General features: G+C 35.5%; 1 protein-coding gene across 2 annotated transcripts in view; it reads left to right on the top strand.

Moving 5' to 3' along the window:
* The window catches only part of Fstl5 (follistatin like 5), a 402,285-nt gene that overhangs the window by 144,778 nt on the left and 232,561 nt on the right, over positions 1-24,946 (top strand). For both annotated transcript variants that reach the window (XM_057756992.1, XM_057756991.1), the window contains exon 4: positions 20,469-20,717. In XM_057756992.1, the coding sequence (XP_057612975.1) occupies positions 20,469-20,717 (249 nt within the window). The remainder of the gene's footprint in view (positions 1-20,468; positions 20,718-24,946) is intronic.

The raw sequence follows: 24,946 nt of genomic DNA, 5'->3' as shown, positions 1-24,946 counted from the left end.
GTGACTGAAAGGTTCGGCTCCCAGAACTGCTTTTTACACAGTAGCAGACACTGGAGCTTGACTCAGAATGAGCATGATATTTCCTTAGTAAAGTTCTATATTTTGCTTCTTAAGAGCATGTTAGAGCTTTGTGAAAGTAAATTACAGATTCACAAACACACATACAATTATTATGAATTTATGCATTTGAACATATACACAGGTATATTGTGTTATATTGATTCTCAGTTTTGCATTCCATCAATTTTATCTGACTATTGAATATTTATAGTTTAAGATAATAAACAAAGGATGTGGAGACTGCAGAAATGATAATAAGTAATCCATAGAATATAGTTAAGTGGGGAATTTCTGAAAATATTTTCAATGTGAATACTAGTAAGAACTGATAACATAACATCATCCATTGTCATCCATTAATGCCTTAACCCAATAGACCAAAGAAAGTCTTACTGAGCACTGTGTTCAACATTCAACATGCTGTGTGCAATAAAGTTGTTGTTATCATGAGTTTGAATATGTGAGTATTTACCATAAATAAATGACAGTGTTTTGCAGAAACAGGCTTAACTTTTCTTAAGCATTGTACAATGTATATATGTGCTGAGATATCATATTCTTCTCTCTTATGTACAAAATGCATATATCCATGTATTAGTTGAAAACAATTTTGTTAATAAAATTATTAACAAACCAATTTTCTTTTTAAAAGAGTAACAAAATAATAATAAAAATGATGACCTCCTATCAGCAAGTCATGTTACATCTAATCCTTACATCTTGCAGTCCAAAAAATCTCAACCAGATTGCTGGAAATACCATGACATTATGTGGTTTGTTATAACTCAATTTGTAGTAGAAATGAAAGGGAATACAAGTTAATAGTTCCTTGTTTTGTATTGTAGGAAAAATCCATTTATTTTCCATGCAGAAGATTTAGAAGCTCTTTGAACTTCTCTTAAGATTACCTGCAAATGGGATTCAAGATGGTCTTACTCCCATAGCCATATAAGAGACTACGCATTCCATAGTTCTGGGTATTTGGAGCTACTGGAAGAGCTTGTAGCAGGAAGCATGTGGCAATAATTCTGATAATAAGTTCTAGAGGAATCTGGGTTCTTGCATGGAAATTAAATCAAGGATGAAGGGAGGAGAGACAACATGACTAGAGAAAGGTAATAACTGTTAATATTCCAAAGAATGAAGGTAATATAGAAAAAGTACTCAAACAATTTGTGATTATTTTCAGGTTTCGTAATGCTTTTGGAAACTGTGGGTTTTTTTTTATCAACTGCAAATGTTTTCCTTTTAATTAAGGAAGCATTATCTCCCTCTAGAATCCAACAAAGCAATGGTATAATGAAACAATTAAAGTGGGTCTTATTCATTGGAAAAAAAACTTTATTATACTGTTTGGAATCGAAGGGAAGTAATTACATGGAATTGTGACTGCATGTGTTGCAAAGTTAGGAGGAAATTAATTCAAAATATAACTGTTGTAAAGAGAAACAGGAAATCTCATGTTCCACAAACTTCCATCACTATTATGCTATATTTTAGGAGACAACAAACACTGTTAAAACTTACAAGATAAGAATGAGGCAGACATTACAAATTATAATATCTGCATTTTAGTAGAAAACAATAAACTTACCCATAATATCACATGACTTTCTAATAACAAAAACATAATAAACCATGGCTGTCATTTCTAGTAGTTAGTCCTAGATTGTATTAAATCTCTCCTTTCACACTATGAGAAACCCTAAGATTTTCTGAAGTAAATAGTAAACAACTGCTCTCTCTTATTTTGTGTAAAACTTTGAGTAGCGCTATGGCTTGAAAGGAAAGGCACATGGGAGGTAATCTTCATGAAGACGTGCCCCTTGGTAAAGGAGCTGCAGAAATATTCTGTGGAGTCCAGTGGAGACTATGAGAAATTCATTAATAATTTGATACAAATTTTAAAATATATCAGTTAAATGACATGTGTAATATTTAAAATTTTTATCTTCATTAAATAACTGCTAATTTAGAATATATATGTATATATAATAAATACATATATATGTGGGGGTATATATGTGTGTGTGTGTTACATAGAATTCACTGAAGCCCGAAGCTGGAAATAAATGTGACTAACTAGCAATTGCACTCATAGAGTTTACAGAAAACTAGAGAAATGTGTCATAGATGAATAGGGTTCCCAATTTTCTTTTCTGAAATCCTTTGTTTTTGTAGTAGATATCTTTCTTCCTCTTCTATGATGAACTCTGAGCATTGGAAGGATGTGTTGTGAAATAGATGTCTGTCTCATATGACTAATAGGGAATACCTATTAGTCCATAATTAACACAAACAAAACAACAACAGCAACAAAATAATTCATCTTATTTTCTCTTTGTTATGCAGTTGTTGGTCTCTGTTAATTATAATTTCTGTAACATTTCAACATGGCTTTATCCTGGTATCTGTACTGTATTAAAATGCCAAATTAATCTGATAAGGAAACAGGAAGCAATATCTGTTCTTCTTTAACTCTCTGCACCGCAAATTCACAGCTGAGTTCTTCCGCTGAGGTAACCAAGACACTAGTTTGTGAATTACTATTTAAAATGAAGGTGGATTCAATAACTCCAACATAAACATATTTCCAATCATGAAAATGCTAAGACAGTTTTGGGAACAAAATCTCAAAAATAGCTGCATATAAAGAATCATGTTAAATCTAAATATGTGACATTTTCATCCTTATCTACTTTGTGTTAAAAAGTTAAAACCTCCTGATTTTCTAAAGTGTTAGTTAGTGAAAACATAACTGTATTGTTCTCAATCAACTATTATCATCATAGTTATTATAACTTCTATTATGTGAAAGTTCTATGTTTTTAATATGAAAATGTAAACATATAAATCATATTTTAAAAATATTTACCTAAAGAAGCTATAATTGTCTGAGGGAACATGATTCGAATTATAAAGTGATTTTAATTAATTGTCAGATTTTAGTTTCACACTAACCATACAATAAAATTATGCAATTTATAATATGCATCTTAGAATCAGCCAGGTGCATCTTAGAATCAGGCAAGTGCATAAATTTCATCAAGCTATATTTTACTGATAACATGTTTTGCCACTTTTTGTAACATATTTGTTTTATGAAAATAAGACTTCAATTTCTTAAAATACTTGCGTTTCTAGCTTAGAACGAGGATTTCTGCTCCTAAGGAAGCAGCTTACAAAACAGAGGCCAAATATATGAAAGCTTTTACAAGATGCAGACTTCAGGGAAGAAAGGGCAGTGACCTTCAGAAAAGACAATCACCCATATGAGATATACGGCTCTGCAGGGAATGGATTAGAGAGTTTGTAGACTATCACAAAGGGATAGCGCAGCAGTTTCTCTGAACTCAAATTGAGCAGAGGCTTTGGAGGCTCAGGCAGTGAAATTTCAAAGCACACATTACTTGGAAAGAACTGCAGAGGGGGAAAAGAGAGCATCAGCAGAAGTTCTTATTCCAGTCTTCATCCGAGTCCTCAGGGTTTACAGTGTTTTCTTTGCAGTATCTGGTCTATCATTCATCCCTCTTCCACTACATTCCACAGTAGAAATGAGAAAATGCTCCGTGGATGGGGTCGAGGGTGGGTGGCAGCAATCAGGTGAAGGATTGGCTGGCACAGTCCTTGGTTCCCACTGAGGAATTGGGACAATACCTTTCCTGCCACGGAGAGAAAACATTTTCCAACCTGGGAAGCAGGCACTGCTGGAATTCATGAATTGTCCCTTAGGTCAAATATAGTAATGAATTAATGACAATTCTGGACCACATGGACAAAGTTTAAAAGTTTAGTATACAAAATAAATTAAATTGCTTCTAAGTAACTTTATTTCTCATAGAAAATTGTGTAGAAATATTTAAATAAAAAAGCATAAAGCACCTTAGATCAATTTTCCAATGGCTTCTATTTAGCCAATAATCAACAGTCATTAACTGTGTATAGTAGGAAACACCTATAATCTCAGTATTTTAGAGGCAGACTCAGGAGTAGGTCAGCTTTGAATACTTGAACTTGAAGCTAGCCCTGGCTATAGACTTGTCTCACAAAGCAAACAGAAAAAAAAAAAAAAAACAACAACAACAACAAAAAAAACCAACAAAAACATAAAGAAGAAATAAAGTAAAGAATAAATTTACCTGTCATATAAAAAATCAGAAAACTAGAATAAAAATGAGAAGTAACAATTACTTAAAATAAACCTTTATATGACAAAGATGATGGAAGTATTAACCATGAACATTATAGAGACATCATAACTTATTTTGTATAATCAAATCACTAGAAGAAAGATTTAGTGTGTTAATTAGAAATATATAACAAACAACTAGATGTAAATTATACCTCTAAATTAAAAAACACATTTCATAATATAAAAAAATGGAAGGTTTAGTGGGTTTCTTACACTGAATACCTAAGAACAGAACATATCTAAAACTAAACACCAAAGGAGATAACAGTGAGAATGAGTGTTGCAGTTACTGACAGGCAAACTACAGGCAGCAAACATCTGTGTAATTGAGTTACTGGAAATAGAGGGGAAGCGGAACAGAAACTCCTACTTTTCAATTTTGTTAAAAAAATAACTACAAGCCAGAGAATTCATAAAGCTCGTACTGGCTGGTTTTGTGTGTCAACACGACCCAAGCTAGAGTCATAAGAGAGGAAGGAGCCTCAGTTGAGGATTTGCCTCCATGAGATCCAGCTGTAAGGTGTTTCTCAATTAGTGGTCAGTGAGGGAGGGCCCAGATCATGGTTGGTGGCGTCATCTCCAAGCTGGTGGTGGTTCTGGGGTCTGTAAGAAAGCAGACTGAGGAAGCCTGGGGAAGCAAGCCAGTAAGCAGCACATCTCCATGACCTCTGCATCAGCTCCTGCTTCCTATCCTGACTTTTTTCAATATGAACAGCAATATGGAAGGGTAATCCAAATAAACCCTTCCTCCCCAACTTGCTTTTTGATCAGTGTTTGGTTGCAGAAACAGAAACCCTAATGAAGACAAAGCTTAACAATCCATTAAAGCAGTAAAGATGGGTGGTTACATAGTTAAACCACACATTTTAATTTTACTAAGAAAAATACGAATTTTTGCTAATTTAAAAATATTAAAATATAATTATAACATAAAATATAAATACATATTTATTTGATTATTATTGTTTAATATTTGTGTGTTTAAGCACATCAATATATAAATACAATCTACTCAGTTCATTTTTGTTTTATATGTGTGTATGATAACAGGACTGACCACTTGGTATTTGATACCCAATTAGTGGGTTCATCCACGGGAAAGATTAGTTCTCCCTCTTACAGGGAGAATTAATTGCCTAGAGTTCTTTGCCTAAAGGTGGGGCCCTGTGAAATTTTTATTTGTCAAGTTAGCATATGTATTGCCATTGCCACTGCTCAGATCTTATATAGGCAGCTCTGTTTTTGAGGTATCAGGAGTGTAGCTTCTCTTTCAGTCGTTTCTAGGAGACACATAGGAGAATTGCTGGGCCTGTGACTCTTACATTCTTTCTGCCTCCCCTTCGGTGATATTCCCTAAGCTGATGTTTTGAAATATTTTAAAAGTCAATGTTTTACATATCTTGTAGAATGTGCTAGTTCTAGCACCCACAATTTAGCTTATGTGTAATTGCAGATTCACTTCTGATGCCCTCTTCTGGCTTCCACAGGCATTCCTAATTTCTAGGCTTAGACATACATACCAACACATTATTCACAAGGATGCTCTTTATCATTACTCATACCCTGTTTCCCATTTCTTTCCCCAGTGTTCCCACACTTTGTGGATTTCAGGGATCAATCAAACTCAGGTCCTCAGCTATGAAAAAATGTGCCCTAATCTACTGAGCTATCTCTGATGTCACTAATATACTAATTCCAATGGCTACTTCATCTAAATTATGTACTGTAACTGTAGTTAGCCACAAGATTAGCAATAGGATTCTGTTTTCTATCCCCAAGGAGACTAAAGTATTCTGATTGCCATTTTATTACTAAGTTTGACATCATTCCTTACATAGTCCTTAAACACATTAATGATTTAATGTATTGATTTTAAATTTTTAGGCAGGACTTTTATCAAGTGATGTTCAAAGCCAAGTGACCTTCCTCCAAAACAAGATGTTTTGAGCACAGGGATGAACGTCTACCCTTTTAAGTTAGTTAACAGGTGCCTACATCAAAGCAATCTAGATGTCTCAGACACACTTGGTAGCCTTAGGTAAAGAAAATACAGCATTGCTTTTTATTTTTGACTTTGTGATGAATTGAGTCTTTTTCCACTGAAGTTCTGTTCTTCTTGTATTGTGTCTAACATATGACACTTTCTTGCCCCATCCAAATTTTCATTCATTGAGACTCTGTAATTTTTTTTTTCCAACATGACACAAACCTTGACATATGGGAATAGGAAATTTCAAATGAGGAGATGCCTTCATCAAATTAGTCTGCATAGAGGTCTGTGGGGCAACTTTCTTAAATTGCTAATTGATTTAATAGGGCGCATCCACTGTGGGAAGTATCATTCCTGGCCAGGTGGAACTGGTCTGTGTAAGAAAAGTAGTTGAGCAGTCTGGGTAAGCCAGTAAGGCAGCTTTCCTTGGGGTCTCTGCTTCAGTTTCCGACGCCATGTTCCTGCCTATTGTAGGAACATTCTCTGGGATTATGTTTCCTTTAATACCATTATGTTAGGATTAAGAAGGGGTGCTATCAAAGTCTTTTCTGCATCTATCATGCTCATTATGTGATTTCTGTACTTAGGTGTATTTATGTGATGTTTTCTCTATTGATATGTTAAACCAACTTGGCAACACAGAATAATTCCATCTTGGTTAAAGTGAATGATCTTTTGAATTTGTTGTTGATTTGTTACACAGTGTTTAATTTGCTCGCTCACCTGTTGATGGACACCTAGATCTTAAAGTCTAGGGTTTTGTAGTATTGGCTGGTAGAGGTGGCAATGTAGGCAACACTAAGAAGATATACAGGCATGAGGAGGGAGAGGGTTGTGAGGTTTGTTTGTGTGTTTAGAATTGTTTTCCACCAAAAGGGAGGAGGGTGTTAGAACTGGAGTTTCTCTGTGGAAAGAAGGAAATAACTTGCCCGTTGTAGCAGGAAGACCTGTGGAGAGACTGTGAAAATGACCTAAGAACTAGCTCTTTTTCTATTCAGAACTGTGGACTGTCTGTCTGTTGTCTCTCTGTCTGTCTGTTTTATTCTATTGTAGCCACAAAATCAAATGCAATCAAATTGACTCAATTTGAGAATGAACATTTTTCTCTTTTTTACAAACTTGTAGAAAATTTTATTCTATACTTTCATTATTTCTAAATTTCAAAGTATGTCATGATAAATGTATACTATAATTCATTCATTCTGGGTACTGAGTGAAGTCTCTAAATTTGGCAATCCATTTTTTTTGTTCTGGGAAATACTTTAATCATTTATTAATTATTTCTTACCATCTGTTTTTCTTTCCTGCCCATCTGGACCTTCTATTATTTGCCTTTAGAAATCAGGAAATGACAGTCATATGGGCTGACATTTTCTTTTTTCTATATTTTCTTTTACATTCACTTATTTATTTTCCATATAATTTTTTTTATATTTGAATTTTGTTCAATAATGTGGATATTTTATTTAAGGATAGTATCTTTTAAAAGGAATTTACGTAGATCATTCTCTTTTTAATTAAGACATTTGTTTCTTTGTTTTAGAGAGTAGCTGTTGTCTGATTTCTGTGAGTGTAAATCAGGAAGTTCCAGAACTGTTTGTTTTGTTTCTACAGTACTGTCCTCACTGTTTAATTTTATTTCACATAGTTTACATATTTATTTTGACCTCGTGGTCCATGTGAGGGTTATTTCAGTTGTCAAGTCCACCTAAACTTCCATCTCTTTATAAAGAGAAAGACACCCTTTCTAGTGAGAGTTCACACCTTCAACTCCAATTTTCAGAAGTCTATGACGGAGGCAGAGCTAATAATAGATGACTGTAAATTCAAGACTAGTACGGGATGCATAAAAAGAGCCTATTAAAGAAGAGGGAGATGAAGAGGAGAATGAGGAAAGAAGGAACAACGTAAATCATGGCTTTGTATTTCAGATCGTTGGGTAAATGCCCTCAGCTATAAGCTACATTGTGGTTGACACAAGCGAATGTTCTTTAGTAAACTCCCAATATTATGTCCAAGAGATCACTCAGATTAGTCCTTGGAACCTTAACACACAGGCTAATGCTATAGCTGTGAAAAATTTTGTGTTGCTGTGGAGGATAATCCACTGAGACAGGGATTCTCTTTGCCTTCTAAATTCATCGTTTTCCATTTCTGTTATGAGTGTAAACACTTCTAGACTCCTAACATGATTGTGCATTGATGGGGAGCTAGTATTCTAATGACTGATCCAATAAGACTCTAGTAATAACTGTAAGTCTTATACTGAAAGGTACTTGGAGATCTATGTACAAAGAGAACCTGCTAGTATAGAATATTTCCAGCTCACTCACATAAAAGTTTAGAATCAACTTTCAAAGAACCACTAAAAACTTCCTTCATTTATCTAACAGGTTGTTTCTATTTTGTGGTTGTATTCTCCAGAACTCTACATATTTATTTTTACATCACTACTTTATAGTGGGTTCAAAAGTTTTAAAAGGATCAAAATTGTGCTTATGTCTTCAACACTCTATATTAAAGAAAAGTTGGCTCTCTCTCTCTCTCTCTCTCTCTCTCTCTCTCTCTCTCTTCTCTCTCTCTCTCTCTCCACACACACACACACACACACATAGTGTGCACATACATATATTCAGAGAAAATGTAAATTTAAAATTCTTCATTAATTTTTAAACTTTTATAATTCCCGAAGTTAAATTTATTCGTATAATGGGAATGCTGGGAATGAGGTTAGATTTGATACATGTGAAAAAGTCTTGTGCAAATGCCCAACAGCAAACAGCTTGTTGTAGTGTGTCTGGGTTTGTCTAAGAAGTAAGATTTTGTGATAGATGTGGATAAAATGTGCCAACTGTCTCGGCAATGGGTGGAAACTGTTGGTCAGTAGTTGGGTAAAGTGACACTGTGTGGCATTTACGGAGAGATCAGAAATCCTTGACCTTTGTGGATACTCATCCCTGAAGAATTGCAGATAGTTTGAGATATTTCAATTAAAAATATTTGCTTATAATTTCCTCTGGAACATTCATTTAAGTTTTTTCTATTTCTTGTGTCTGTTTTCTAGTGTTCATATCATGGTAATACTGGACTTTAAAATGAGTTTAGGAGTGATGTTTCTCTTTCCATTTTGTGGAACAATTTGATGATCATTGGTCTTATTATACTTCATAGATCTGGTAGTATTTAATTGTAAGTCTATCTGGGCCTGGGATTTTGCTATTGTTTTAATATAGTTTTTCTAAAATTACTACTGCAATTTTATTTCTTTATGTATCTGTGTAATTCTTGTTTAACTTTGGTAGACACATGTGTCTAGAAATTAATTTATTTTTTGATTTTTAGATTTGCAAATTTCTTAGAATGTAAGTTTTCAAATCACATAATAGAAGTCCTCTCACTCTCATTATTGTCAGTAAATTATCTTCTTATTTTAATTTTTATTTATTTATTTATTAAGAAACTATCTTTTGGGCCTTAGGCAACAAAGATACTGCCCAGTATACATCATTAATTTTCACTGCCCATGAATCTTATTTTCTGTCTTTATAATTATATGCACATGAATTTCTAAAATTGCTGTATTTCATGGGATAAAAGAGCTTCCTCCAGCATTACTTTTGTTGTAGAGCCAACAATAAACTTGCTTCATGTCGTCAATTCTGCCTCTAGAATGTTGCCTTTGAATAGCAGTTCCATGGATTTTGATTTCACAACACTATCTTTCCCATATACTTTCCTTTACTCCCATGAAGGCAAAAGAACAAGTCATCATCATGTCTGGTCTGCTTACCCAGTTCTAAGATGTCTGACTTGCTCTTCCCTACTAGTATCCATTGGTATGGATAAAAGGTGCATAGAAAAGCCGTATTTAAGAACAAAGTTAGACATTATGAATGAGAATATTATCAATGTACATAATGTGCTCCTCTGAACATGTCTTTATGTAATATAAGACTAAGTACAACGAAAGAAGTAATAAAAATTTAAAAATCAAGAAAAAAACTATCTTTTCTCAATTTACACACCAATCCCAGTTCCTACTCTCTCCCCTCCTCCTACCCCCTCCATCTTTCCTTTCCACTCCCCATCCACTCTTCAGAGAGGGTGAGGCTTCCCATGGGAAGTAAATAAGTCCAACACATGGATTTGGGGCAGGGCCAAGCCCTCCCACTCCCCATATCTAGGCTGAGTATGGTATCCCTTCATAAAGAATGGGTTCCAAAAAGCCAGTACAAGCAGTAGGGTTAACCTCTGGTTTCATTGCCAATGGGTGCAATGTTGACCCCAATCATACAATTGTCACCCACATTCAGAGGGCGAAGTTTGGCCTATGCTGGTTCCCCTGCTCTCAGACCAGAGTAGGTGGGTTCCATTAGTTCAGGTAAACTGTTTCAGCGGATGTCACCAACATGGGCTTGTTCCCATTGCATATATTATTGCTCCTTCTTCTCTTTTGACTGGACTTGGGGAATTCAGCTCAGTGCTTCGCTGTGGATCTCTGCCTTTGCTTCCATCAGTTCCTGTGTGAAGGTTCTATGATAACATTTAAGATAGTCATCAATCTGACAACAGGGGAAGGCCAGTTCAGATGCCCTCTTTCCAATTGTTTAGCTAAGACCCTAAGCAACTGTCAAGAAGTATCTTCTTTTTCAGCTTTTTGATCTTCTGGAGCACGTGAAAAGACCTGACCCACAGACGCAAAGTGGCAGGATCTCCACAAAACGGGGTAACAATAGTATATCCAGGAAGAGTCCCAGAGAGGGCTCAGAACTGATAGTGAAGGTGAATCCAGAGACCTAGAACCAGACTAATAACTCTTTACAGTTACTTGAGGGTAAAGATACATGGACAAAGGGGTTTACTGCGTGATTCACTGTGTCACACTGAAGCTTCCATGGTGAGATTTTTAAATTTTCCCTTTTTTTTCCCTTTTTTTTTTTTTTAAATTTTGCTTTAGTTGGGGCAGGCAGAAGGCAGATGCAAAGGCATGTGGGAATGAATGAGGTCAAGATAAATGATGTAAAGACACAGAATAAATAAAAAAAGAAAAGAAAAGAAACAGATAAATAGAAAGGAAAACACAAATTATCCCTATGCATCACTTCTGCCTGTCTGACGTGGATTGGTCTTGAATCACAGCAAGGCCTGTGCAATGCAGCCTGAGTAAATCTGAAGGCGTAGCCCCTTGTAGTTGCCCACTTCACCAAGAAGCTCCTTGACCTTGTTCAGCAGTCATGTGGCTCTACACATAGCTTCAGAAAGCAGTCAGTTTGGCCCCAAAAACACTCAGGAGGAGCATCTCTGAGTTCATGGTGACGGCATCAGGCGCTGAGCACTAGGAGATCAGCCTTCATCTCTCACTGCTGTGGGCAGACGAGAATGTTCCTCTGTATCTGTGCCTGTGTGATCTCTAGGCCTGCCATCACCTCTTCTGTCACAAAAAAGGCTCTCAGTGAAAGCAGCAAATGCATTCTATTCAGAATCATACTGAAAGGCTCTTGATGGAGGCCTGTGGCTTCTGTCCTTTCCTCTCATCTCCCACTTTAATTGTATATCATATTGTCTGTTAGCATGTAGTGTTTTCAGGCATATTGATTTTAATATTATGCTACATTTGCTTTTAGTATTTTTAATTTGTTTTACAGTGATATTTTTGTTCCCATTCTCCCCCACTTTAAAAAAAAAAACTACTTTTTAGTCATGCTTAAAAAAGAAGATGAATTGCTACCTAAGACGGGTGAGAGGAAGAATACCATTTAACAGCAGGAAGAAACAGGAGAGACCTAAGGGAGTGAGAGTGTCTACTTTCATCTGCAAACTCCGTCATGTGTGCAGAGCAGGATGACAGGAACTCACACCTCTGCACACAGAATCTCTGTAAATGTCACCACGACGGAAGAGTTTTCTTTGGGCAGCAGTTCCCCTCACACCTATCATGGAAAGAGGAAGTTTAATAATATTATTCTTACGCCGAAGTGCCGTTCCTTAGTGTTCTCCTGTATTCTCAATGTAACTCACCCCGAATGTACTCCTGGGGGTCTCAGGGCAACAACAATTTAAACAGATGTTCTTCCTGCACTAAAGACAACTTCAGTGAGTTTAATTTCCTAGATATTGAAGAGAGGTAAGAGCAAGGGTCAGTGACAGAATGAAGGATTTGAGGGAAATTGTGGCTCTTTGGCTGGGATCTACAGCAGAGACATTACTATCTAGAAAATATCCTTTCTATGGTGATTGGGGATTTTCCATGGAGCAGTTGACACTCACTGTGGGAGAACTTAGTCTTTGGGTCCCACAGCATAGGTCAAATGCATTTTTAAATCACATGAAGAGCATAATAAGAGGCTATTTATTCTTGAGCATTCTAATAAAGAAAAATATGCATATTTTATGTGAAGAGAAAATACAAACTGTTGAAATACCAACTATCAGTGAACTAGCAGTGTAGTGCCGGAGGGATGAATGCATATTGATTGTTGCAGAAAAATAAAACAGTGCAGTCTCTTCCATTTCAACTACAAACTTACCATTTGATAAAGCAAGTGCACTCCTATTAATTACTAAAATAGCTGTCCTCAACTTTTCTAATGCTGCATCCCTTTAATACCACCCTTATTCTGTGGTGACCCCAACCCTAAAATTATTTTCATTGTTGTTTCATAACTGTAGTGTTTCCACTGTTATGAATCATAATGCAAATACCTGTTTGCCATGTTCTTCGTCAACACCTATGAAAGGAGTTGTGGATCACAGGTTGAGAAACACAGTATTAGAATTCTCTGAAAACATAGCATAAAACATATCTGAGACTATTTGTGCTATGAACTTTATAAAGTCAAAATATTAGAAGTAACTTAGACATTTTTCCATAGGGGAATTAATAAACAAATTGATAATTCGTGCAGTAGAGTACGAGGCAGCACTAAAAGTGAAAGTTCCCAAAAGCCTGTTGCACAGATGCGGCACAATCATTAAGGCATATTGCTTCCTAAAAGCCAACAATATCAACCCTGACAACATACACACAAGCAACGTTATACAGATTGTGCAATTTATATTTAGGGATTTCTGTGCGTATACACATGCAAATCTTCATGGAATAATAGTCATGAAAGAAGGGAGCATGGATTTGAGAAAGAATTGGAAAGAGGTATATGGGAGAGTCTTCAAGTAAGAGAAGGAAGTAATGTGGTAATTATATTATAATTTCAAAAACTGTTAAAAAACAGGATGTGTAGTGTTTAATTTCAATTATGAGACATTTCAATTGTATTTTAATAAATAAAACTTTCCTGAAGATCAGAAAAGTAAAACAGTCACATTGACCAGGCTTATAGACCAGGCAGGAAAACACACTTTTAATCCTAGAAGCCACACTAGCTTCCCATAGAAATCAGGTCTTAGGGTATATGCCGTTAATCCCAGAACTAGGTAGGATTATGAAATGGGAGGAGACAGTTCTCCGATACAGTCTCTTTCTGATATTCCTGGAGGCTGAATCACCATTTTCCAACTGTAGGAAATTGTTTTTGTACACTGTAAAGATTTGTTACTTGTATTGGTTTAATAAAACACTGATTGGCCAGTAGCCAGGCAGGAAGTATAGGTGGGACAACCAGACTAAGAAAATTCTGGGAAGAGAAGAAGCCAGATGCAGTAGCCACCCAGATGCTGAGGAAACAAGATAAGAATGCTGCCCTGAAAAAAGGTACCAAATCATGTGGCTAAACATAGATAAGAATTATGAGTTAATTTAAGTTGTAAAAGGTGGTTAGTAACAAGCCTGAGCCATAGGCAAAACAGTTTAAAATTAATACCAGCCTCTGCATGTTTCTTTGGGACTGAATGGCTGTGAGACCCGGCAGAACAAAAACTTTTATCTACATTCTGGAAAGCCCTAAACATGGAAACCAGAGATTGCAAGGGGCTCAGGAGACCAGGCACAGGGAGAAAAGGTTGTGTAGAATCATTCTTAATGAAAATATCTCACTTCATGGTGCAGCACTTGGTACAATATTGATGCAATATGATTATGCTGATAAGCCTGTGTGTTTGATGTGGTGGCAGATTGTATGAGACTTCCCTGTACTCCTGAATGTTTTGTCTTTAAAAATACACAATTAAAGAACTAACTGAAGATCTGTTCAAAATAAGATAGGGAGATGGTCACAAATTCAAGGTAGATATGATCTTCTTTTCATTGGGTTACTGGAGCAAATTATTAGCCAGCCTAACAGAGCAACACCAGGAGATGCAGAAACTAATCACAGTAGTCACTGGAAGGTCACACTGTGCAGTCTTCTGGATGCCTTGCATTTGTTTGCTGCACGTGTCCCTACCTATGAAATCCATGAGATTACTCTACAATATAAAAAACAAAATTTTACTTTGGTTTCCCAATTTTCTACATGTGGGTGGCAGACTGTCACGAAAATGGATGCTTGTGACTCTAAACCAAAATATATAATTATGGAAATGGAAACTTCTGAATCTTCCCCTACTTTATGTGTATTTCTTGTTTCTCTTTTCCTTCATTTCAATTTTTAAAGAATTTTTAATTATTTTTAACTTTTTGGCATCTGAGAAAAATATCGTCTTAGAATTTCTTGGCAACTTTAGGGGTGTTATTTTGAAGCACACTAGTTCCAACCCTTCCTTGATGTACCTTGCTTGTGTCTTTACATTATAATAGGGTTTGTTATGTAGAGCATGTTGGCCTAGAACTTAATGAATACCTACTTCCATTTCTAGAGTTCCCAGAATACAGGCATATACTACCTACCCAGTCCCAACAGCCTTTTTAATACAGTATGTTGAGAAAGACATTTATTAAAACAATTTTATTCAAATATTCTACTGCTAAATCCGTGACAAATTATCATTCATAATCATTATCACTACATTTCTTAATCGAATATCCCAAACCAGAGACATTCAGGGCCACGTATACAGAATCTTCTCAGTAGCTGCATGATAACAGTATTAACTTTGTTGCTACTTCTCTCTATTTTATTTGAGAAATGCATACTAAATTCTAATTGTGTGCTCTTTGATGAAAAAATGAGGCTTGAGCATTTAATTAACTTGCTAATTCCATTCTTAGGGCAGATTGGTAATACAATTTTAGATTTTAACGTCAAGGTTGCATTAACCCATGTGAAAAAAAGCAAACAACCAACTTTAAATTAAAAGATCAATTTAAAGTATATAAGTGAAAATTAGTTTGTATTTGGCATGGTTGAGGACGTATTAGATCATGTGCATATTTTTAAGTTGAGCATTAACAATGTGTGATTTGTCAATGCAGGTCAACAGTACATCTTAGTCAGCTAAGTGTGTTTTACATACATTAGTTTTTTTTACTTACTTATTTTCAAGACAGGGTTTCTCTGTAGCTCTTGGTGCCTGTCCTGGAACTAGCTCTTGTAGACCAGGCTGGTCTCGAACTCACAGAGATCCGCCTGCCTCTGTCTCCCGAGTGCTGGGATTAAAGGCGTGTGCCACCACCGCCCGGCTATTAACTTTAATTAGAATTGTGCTTTAGTAGATGAGTGTAAACAAAGGGATTATTGTATTGAGAGACACAATGTAATTTGTTAGTTACCTCTTGTTTTATTACTAGAATATCTCGTCAGACAAAAATACAGCTTAAGAACAATGATTTGAGCCCTCTTCTATGACTAAAATGTTAGTCATTTAGAGTTGCTATTAAATACATCTTATACTTTAACCTAGCATATGCTAGGAGACAGTGTGTGAAAAATGGCTTTAATTAAATGGTATGTTCATATTCCACACAATAATTAATGCAGCTCACCGTAATCTGCTGTTTCCCCTCCCCCCCATTATCATTTTAAACCTTGATTCAGTCTTTTCCCCTTATCCAACATTGCCAGCTTTCTGAATGATCATTGTTTAAATACCTCACCTGTGTTGGGTGAATTATGGTAACTACCTTGGTGCTGTGTCTTTTAATCTTTTCGGTGCCCCTCACCAGGCCTCTAAATATTTGTCTCTAAAGTACTATCTTACTCCCTTTGTAAAGTATTTGAAGAAATTGTCAAATATTTTTTGCATCCCAGAACAAGCAATATCACGACTTACAGTTATAAAAAAATTCATTTTTAAAAGATTCACTCAGTTAATTATGTATATGATAACAACACACACACACACACATATATATATTAAATATAGAATTCTGTTAAACAGAAGTAAATTATGATTGGGAATCTAGAAAAAAAACATCTTTAATATAATATTCTGTAACTTTGCTTTCTTTGTGACATTTAGCTTTTGTTGTTTCAGTGTTTGTAATTTGAATATTTAGTAATTTTAGGAAGGCACAGAAATTCTCAAATGATGCAAATATACAGTGCACTGAGGAAAAAAAATGCTACTTTATCAAATTACAAGTTAATCCTTAATTAAATTAGTTAAATTCACTACCTGATTATACATTAAAAAAATCTTTGGCATGCTGACCAGATTTAATTGATTTAACATTAGTAGAAACTTAAATCTAACATTAGTTATTGTTAATTGCTGTAAAAAGATATATCTTTGCTTTTCATTTACATTAATAAACTTTCTTCTGAATTTCATATAAATTAATTGCATTTCTTTTAAGTGTAACAACAATAGGAAACAACAACTTCCACCTAGACTTGTAAAATATTCTATTGATGTATACAAAGTAGCCAGCTTTTTAATTGAAATCTTTAAATCAGAGCAGGATACAAAAGCAAGAATTTAGAAAGACAGACTCTTAGAGACATACATTTACCTCAGTGTAAAGAAAGAGCCATCTGTTACCAAACCAATATTAGTATACCATGTAGTCACCTGTTATTATAACAATCTCATGTACCATAGTGTGCCAATCCTCATACCAACAATGGTGTACTAGACAGTGACACCTTTTATCACACAAATATTGGTGTACCAGAAAGCCATCTATTATTATACAAATCTCATGTACCAGAGAGTGCTAACTCTTTTGCAAACACTGGTACCAGATAGATAGTCACCTTATGTCACACCAACCTTTGTATAATAGGTAGTGCCGCTTATTACGAAAACAGATAGTGCCACCAGTTATACCAACATTGTATATCAGATAGTGACATTACCTGTTACCACAACTTAGCCAAGGGAAAATACAATATTTCTAAGAGCTGTCTCAGTTTTATGAAAAAGTGAAATTATCACTCTTTTATAAGCTCTCACTTAATAAATAAGCACATTCTTGATAACTCCTAGTGTTTAGCAATAAAAAGACATACAATTATCTAAAACATAACAATGGCCCAAAAATTTCCCTATTGAAATAATAGCTATCTAGGACCTAATATTAATTGATAATTTGCTTACACACTAATATAAAGTTATTGACTTATTATTTCTACATTCAAACCACTCATTATTTTATAAATGTATGCAATGTAAATTTAGATATTTTTGACTTCAGTGTACTACATTTGTTAAGAGAAAAAATTCAGCAAGATAAATTAACTATTTGTCTGAGTAGTGGGTATTATTTAGTTATTTTTTTCTTGGGAAGATAGGGATAAATGCCTGTTTACACAAGATTAGGCAGCGAAGAGTAATCACAGTAATAACTTAGCTAAAGTCCCATTTGGTGACCCACAGAATTTATAAACGTGGTTGAGAATTTACTTACAGTATGATAAGTGTGTGTTAAACAATTGCTTCAATTTATTGGCTGTGACTCATTGAAGCTGCTTTGAGCAGTCTGTTTTATTTGCCCTTCCTCTTTCTATCTACTGTTCTATTGCAGACACTGCAGCTGCCTTCTTTCTCTCTTTGAAATCAGCCCTTGTCCTGTCCCTGATAGTCTGCCAAACAACCCACAGACCTCTGCTGTGAAGTTAGGACACACTAAGTAAAGCAAGCCTAGTCCTCTAGTCCATGAAAGACAAGTTTGCCATTCACATGCCTTGACATATAGACTAGGCCAGACTAAATCATATGGCGTACACTTTCTGACATTGAATGAAATGTATCAAAGTAAAAAGTTTTCATAGTTTCTGGGAACGGAAGAGCCAGTTCAGTTCTTTTCAAACTTCTGTCATAATACAGGGTGACTATCCTAACGCAATGAGAGCAGGGTTCTCTCTCTCTCTCTCCCTCTCTCCATCTCTCACTCCCTCTTTTCTTCCCTCTCCTCCTTCCCTCCCCTCAGAATTCTGACACTTGTCTGCTGTTAAATCACTTCAATGTCCTCTTCATGCCCTCTCACTTCAAGCCCTAACCACGTTAGCCTCTCTAACCTCATCATGAGGCTCACAGCCCTAACAACGATCATTCTGCAGGGTAATTTCATATCAAATCCATTTCCTTTCTAGTGACCATGACCTGTACTGCTCCTTCACTTTCTGGTCACCTAGACCCAAATAATCACACAGAAATTATATTAATTACAACACTGCTTGGCAAATAGCTTAGGTATATTTCTAGATAACTCTACATCTTAAATTTACCAATTTCTATTAATTTATTACACCACGAGGCTGTGACCTACTGGTATGATTCTGGCTGGTGACTGGTAGTTTTCTGTTCAGCAGCTACATGGCATATCCCTGATTCCACCTACTTTATATCTCTGTTTGGATCTCCCACCTGTTTTTACTCTGCTAAGCCATTGGCTGAAATAATTTCTTTAATAACTGATGGTGATAAAACATATTCATAGCATGCAGAGGGGAATCACACATTAATATAGCATGCAAATTTGCATCTTCCAAGATCCTTTGCATGTGGAAGAGGAGGGTGGAGTAGTTGCTGGAATCCTGCTTCCCTCCCTCCTACTGCCAATAACTAAGCTACCATTTCTCTGTATTGTTCTGCTCAGTTAGTGCCATGACTACTGAGCAAGGTAGTCTTTAGTCCAAGATGGTGCTGGAATGATCATGCTATTCCCAGAGAAAGAAACACCTCACTACTACATGATGTATGAGCTCTGTATCACTCAGAACCAGTAAAGGCTAAGCATTCTATTGCAATGAGGTCAGAAAGGTTTCTGACCCAGCAGAAACATATTAGAGAAATTACTTTATTGACAACCAATAAACAACTATGGTATTTGGGCATGTTGTAATAAGATGCTATTCAGTTTGGACAAGGACATGATCTGGGATTGACTGAACTCTGGCTGCTTCCACTTAACTGCCACTCAGCTACTTTTTAAAGCTGTGTACCCCCAAATTTTGGTTTGGCATATTTATGTTCCAAGTTAGATTACTGTTTATTACTCTGCTGTTGGTATGCTTTTGTATAATTTTAAATTACCTGATTCAAATTTGACCAGAATCAATATATGAAAATTAAAGCAATATATGAACTTGATTTATAATAACAAACTAATTTTTAAACTTTTATTCAACTGTATGTATGTCTTACGGCAGTTCATTTTGAAGGGCCAATAATAATAGCTAACAAATAAAGCTGCATACTTGTAAAATTCTTTAGTATTAGTCAAGATACTCTTTGAACTCTGCTTACAAATTTTTTGGAATTATCATAATGGTATTAAGTATATTTAATCAGACTCAAAAAAAATAAACTCCAAACTTCCAGTTGCATAGACAGATCTGGATAACTGCAGAGGGTCATAAAACAAAAATAACCGACATGAACATGAGAAAGAGATTTGTAGGGAGCCTGGGTGATAAGAAGAGGCATGGTGGGAATGGTCAGAGTGGTCAATATGCATTGCATAACATCTTCAAAAATGTTAAAATTATACATAACGATAATAATAGTGAGTCTTCAAATCTCAATGCACTCTGAAAAGAGAGGGCAGAACAGAGGAGAGTAACCAGAGAAGAATCTGCAGCATTTGAAATAGTCGCTCGCTGAGTTTTGCTATAAATTAGTTAATTGTGTCATGGTACTCTGGATCTCTGGATTTCTTTTTTGTTGTTGTTGCTTGTTTTTGTTCTTTTGTTTGTCAAGATGGGGTTTCTCTGTAGCTTTGGAGCCTGTCCTGGAACTAGCTCTTGTAGACCAGGCTGGCCTCGAATTCACAGAGATCCGCCTGCCTCTGTCTCCCAAGCGCTGGGATTAAAGGCGTGCGCCACCATGGCCTGGCCAGTACTCTGGATTTCTTTGATAGGTTTTTAGAAATTGTTCAATTGATATTTTGAAATGAAATGGTTATGTCAACAAGAGAACCCCATCATTTGTTTTCTTTCTCATTTCCAGAATTTCTAATTCAGGATGGCCCTTTTGGATCCTGTGAAAATAAGTTCTGTGGCTTGGGGAGGCACTGTGTGGTCAGCAGAGAGACGAGGCATGCCGAGTGTGCCTGCATGCCAGCTTGTAAGCCGCACTATAAACCCGTCTGTGGGTCCGATGGGGAATTCTATGAAAACCACTGTGAAGTGCACAGAGCTGCCTGCCTGAAGAAGCAGAAGATCACCATCGTTCATAATGAAGACTGCTTCTTTCAAGGTAAGAGCAGGCGAGGCCCACTGTGTCATAGCCCTCTATCTTTCCTATTATCTATTAGTGCCATTAAGATGTAAATTGGGCGTGATTTTATCTCTGTAAGTGTCTAAAAAAGGAAAAGGACCTAATAAGCTTAACATAACCCAGGAGCAGGAGTGTATGGAAATTTGCATGAGTATCATTCTGATATTCATTTATGAGCATAAAGCTGGCCAAAATCTGACTCACAATTTAATATAGCATTCAGCATTGCACCATATGGCTTCCCAATCATGAAGTTATTATAAGGACAGAGGGTAGCCAGTTTAGTCTGCAGGCAAAAATCTCCCCAGTGTACAACACCTAGAAGGCTGTCGAAGGTGCAGGGAATGCCAAGCCGTCCTGTGGCAGCTTCTCATTTCTTCTTGATCTACAGAATAGTTTCAGTTTGTAGCACACAACTCAAATTATATGGAACCTCTAATTACCCACTTCACTAACAATGAAGTCATAAGAAACTCAATTAGCAAATCTGAATCCACGATGGTTTAACGTTTTAAAGTGTTATTGTTTGCACTCGTACAATTTAAATGTTGACTTAGGGAATAGTACTTCTGAATTAGTAATTGAATTTGCATTTTAACATATTCTATAGATAAATCATCAGAAGACATCACTTATTTATACCTTGATTTATTGCTTGGTTATTTAAGTTGGAGGAAATATTTTCTTTTTAGTGTTATGACTCTTATTTAAATTCTACAGTCTAGTATAGAACATCCATCTTCTAACAGGTTACTGATTAAGTTGATGCTTGAAGGTTGGTGAACTTCAAGCATCTGAGTTAATCAGAATGCTCCTTAACTGTGCTCTCACTATAGAAATTACAGGGCATTTCATTCTTGAATTTTGGCTAAAATATATTGCAACACTTCATTTGCCAACTTATTAAAAATTAATGATTAAAAGCTATCAATTTTCATTATAGTTTTTCAATAAAATGCATTTCAAGGAGACAAAAAAAGGATAGCAGGACACTTTTAAGATGGCATAAAATGTGATACGTTCTGGCCATTGTCATGTGACTTCTAGAATGGGAAAGAGTAAGAATACTGTATTTACGCGCTGCAACCTGTGGACATTTTGCAGAGTTTTGGCACAGTAGATTCTTTTCCTTTACTGTATGAGCACTGTTACTGATTAAAACTCATCCCTTTGCCTTTTCAATTCAATCAATGTTTTCAGTATTTAATTCTTTATGTTAGACTTTGAAAGTGAAGACTATTCTTCTGTCTTTTCAATCTAAGGTGGTAGAACAAAATTTGTGCTTCCATACTAATATCAAAAATTTAAGTAAATAGTATATAATATATAAATGAATAAGGACATTAAGCTCTTGTCTTATTCTTTTGTATATTTGTCAACACACTGTAACCCATTTAGAGGGTTTTTTTCTGTCTGAATCTGTCTTTACTGTGTATCTGTAATCTCTTTCTAACCACATGAGTCTTTAAACTGGTATGAGCATGGCTTGGACCTCAGCCTGTTTTGTTGACTGGCTCTGCACTGCTTCATTTGCTAAGAGCCTAGCTTCATGGTGGAGGTACCTCAAAAGCCATGTTTACCTCCTCAACTCTGGGGTGTTTCCATGTCCATGCTACCACTGAGTAGTGTGTTAGCTGCTGCTTAGCCACATTTAAGTGTTTGGAAGCAGGGCATCTTAAGAGCTGGGCCCTTTTTTGCTGCTAGCACTGAGTCAGGAAGCCTTCTTTGAAAGGAGCTTCAGCTGTGCTTGCTGTTAGTAAACAGAGCCTACCTGAGAAAAGGAAGTTACTAAGAAGCTGCATTTGACTCTGTTTTTGTGTGTTTGGAAACTAGTTTACAGCTTTTTCAAGTCTTACATGGATGTAGGTACCTGACATTTGGGTGCTGTATGTAGGCAGTCTTTTCTTTCCTGTCTGCCAGTTCCCAAATAACCAATATAGAGACTTAATATGAATTAGAAATAATCAATAGCTCAGGATTATTTCTAACTAGCTCTTATAACTTAAATTAATCCATTTCTATTCTTCTATGTGGTGCCTGAGATTCACAGCTTTTTCCCTCCTGCAAATTCTCCTTTCTCTCCATCTGGCTGATGACTTCTATGACTTTGACCTTTTTCCCAGTGTCCTCCAAGTTTTGCTTTCCTGCCCAGCTACAGAGAATTTAGGTCTTTATTCACCAATGAGAATAATACAAATTCATACTATACAGAATGGTTGTTTCACAAAACTAATAACATAAGGTTTTATTCAAAGATTGAGATATGAAGTTCTTATTTTAACCTGCTTTGTGGTAATAAATGGCTTGGTGGATCAACTAATTGTCTGTTACATTTCCCAATATTAGAAAATATGCTCGATGAACATCTCTTAGGAACATTTAAATGACTTGATGTCAAAGGACACTCTCCTTTCATTAAACAAAATATTTTTTTCTGTAGTATTCAGGTTCTACATTGGAGTCAAACATCAGTCATAGACATTGCTTTTTTATTAGCAATTTACAATTATTGTGTTTCAAATTAAAGCGGGACTATATACAATAATAATTATGTTAATAAAATAGCACAAAACAGATGAGGAATTAATTCTTCTTTTCACCATGTATGTGAATTTTTTATAGCTTTAATGGTTGTGAAGTTTTGTTTTAAGGAGACAGTATTTTTAATAATAATGGATGAGAAATAGTTCAGCAGTTCTATTTCTCTTATACAGACCTGAGATTTGACTCCCAGCATCCACAGGGCAAGTCACAACTATTTGTAATTCCAGTTCCACATGATTCTAGGCTCATGTGTGGCCTCTTTAGGCACTGCATACATGCTGTACATGGTCATAAATGCAGGGAAAACTCACATACAAATAAAATTAAAAATCAATTAATTTTTGAAAAGTAATGAATATCTTCAATTTTCTTTGACTATAATAACTGTAGACATCTAGAAGAATGTTTATGACTTACCCTGACATTGAAGAAATATAAATTTTTCATATATATATATACACATATATAATACATACAATGTAAAAATGATGGTGCATATATATATATGTAAAAATGATGAAAAATCTAGAATGGTAAATGGTAGGTTTTAACCAATGCTAACATTTTGAGGGAGAGAGATCTTGACATACTAATCTTCAGGTCACCTGATTTTTCTTTCTACAGTTCATCTCAATCATAGCAAAACTGTATGTAAAGTAACTAAGTGTGTAAACCAAGAGAACATATATTATAGATTTACTTATGTTGGAAAATATGCCTAAACTTTCATTACTAGTACTTCATGTAAAATATTAAGCAATGTGTAAACTTGTATGCTTTGTATATTTAGGATGAGAATAATAAATATGGTATTTAGTTTGGATGACAGTCTACAAAGCATAACAGTAGCATTTGGGAATTTAATTAAATTTATGTCAAAATTCCTTTCAAGTTGTGAGGAAAAATATTCTTGAGTTATATAACACATGTTTTGGCCTTTAGAAATGTTGACAAGTGGGAACATTTACATGACACTTTAGTACATTCTCCCCAACTGAGAGGGCACTAGTTACAACATAGTAACAGCTTTTGTTCATTGATTCCACAGTAAACACTCAAACCAACTCTTCTATAATTGTTTGACAGCTGAGTCTACATCTACTGGCAACAACAGGCATGGAAATCCACATAAAGAACATCTATAAATATATAAAAAATAAGTCATTTTTTAAAATGTAATTCCAGTTATTTTACTGTAGAATACAAAAATAAGTACAAGCCTCAATCATATATGTAGGCATTATCTTACAAACAATATGAATCCAGATTATAGTTAATGTAAATTTAACTTCAATATACTTGCATTTTGTACTGAGAGACAAGGTCTCTATGCCCCCTCACCCCAATACACTTTGCCTTACAGCTGTTTCCATTCTTCCATTCAGGATACTGTGCCATTGTTTTTTTGAGGTTTAAAGGAGTATCTGAAAAAAATTGACAGTTATTGGTTGATGTTTCAAAGAGGTGACAAAATACTTGACATAATTTAAAAACAATGATTAACTTCAGCACATGGTTTTTGCTGTTTTGACCCCACTCTCATTTGGCTCCATTGCTTTGATCCTGAGGGAACTCAGAATGTTAACTGGAGGCTCTGCTTTCATTCCCAGCTCCCAGTCCTGAGTAATCACAAAGAAATTTATATCAATTACAAACTGTTTGAC

Source organism: Chionomys nivalis, chromosome 24 (assembly GCF_950005125.1).
Source record: "Chionomys nivalis chromosome 24, mChiNiv1.1, whole genome shotgun sequence".
NCBI lineage: Eukaryota > Metazoa > Chordata > Mammalia > Rodentia > Cricetidae > Chionomys > Chionomys nivalis.
Note: the sequence above shows the minus strand (reverse complement) of the source record. Positions and strands in the feature narration are given on the sequence as shown.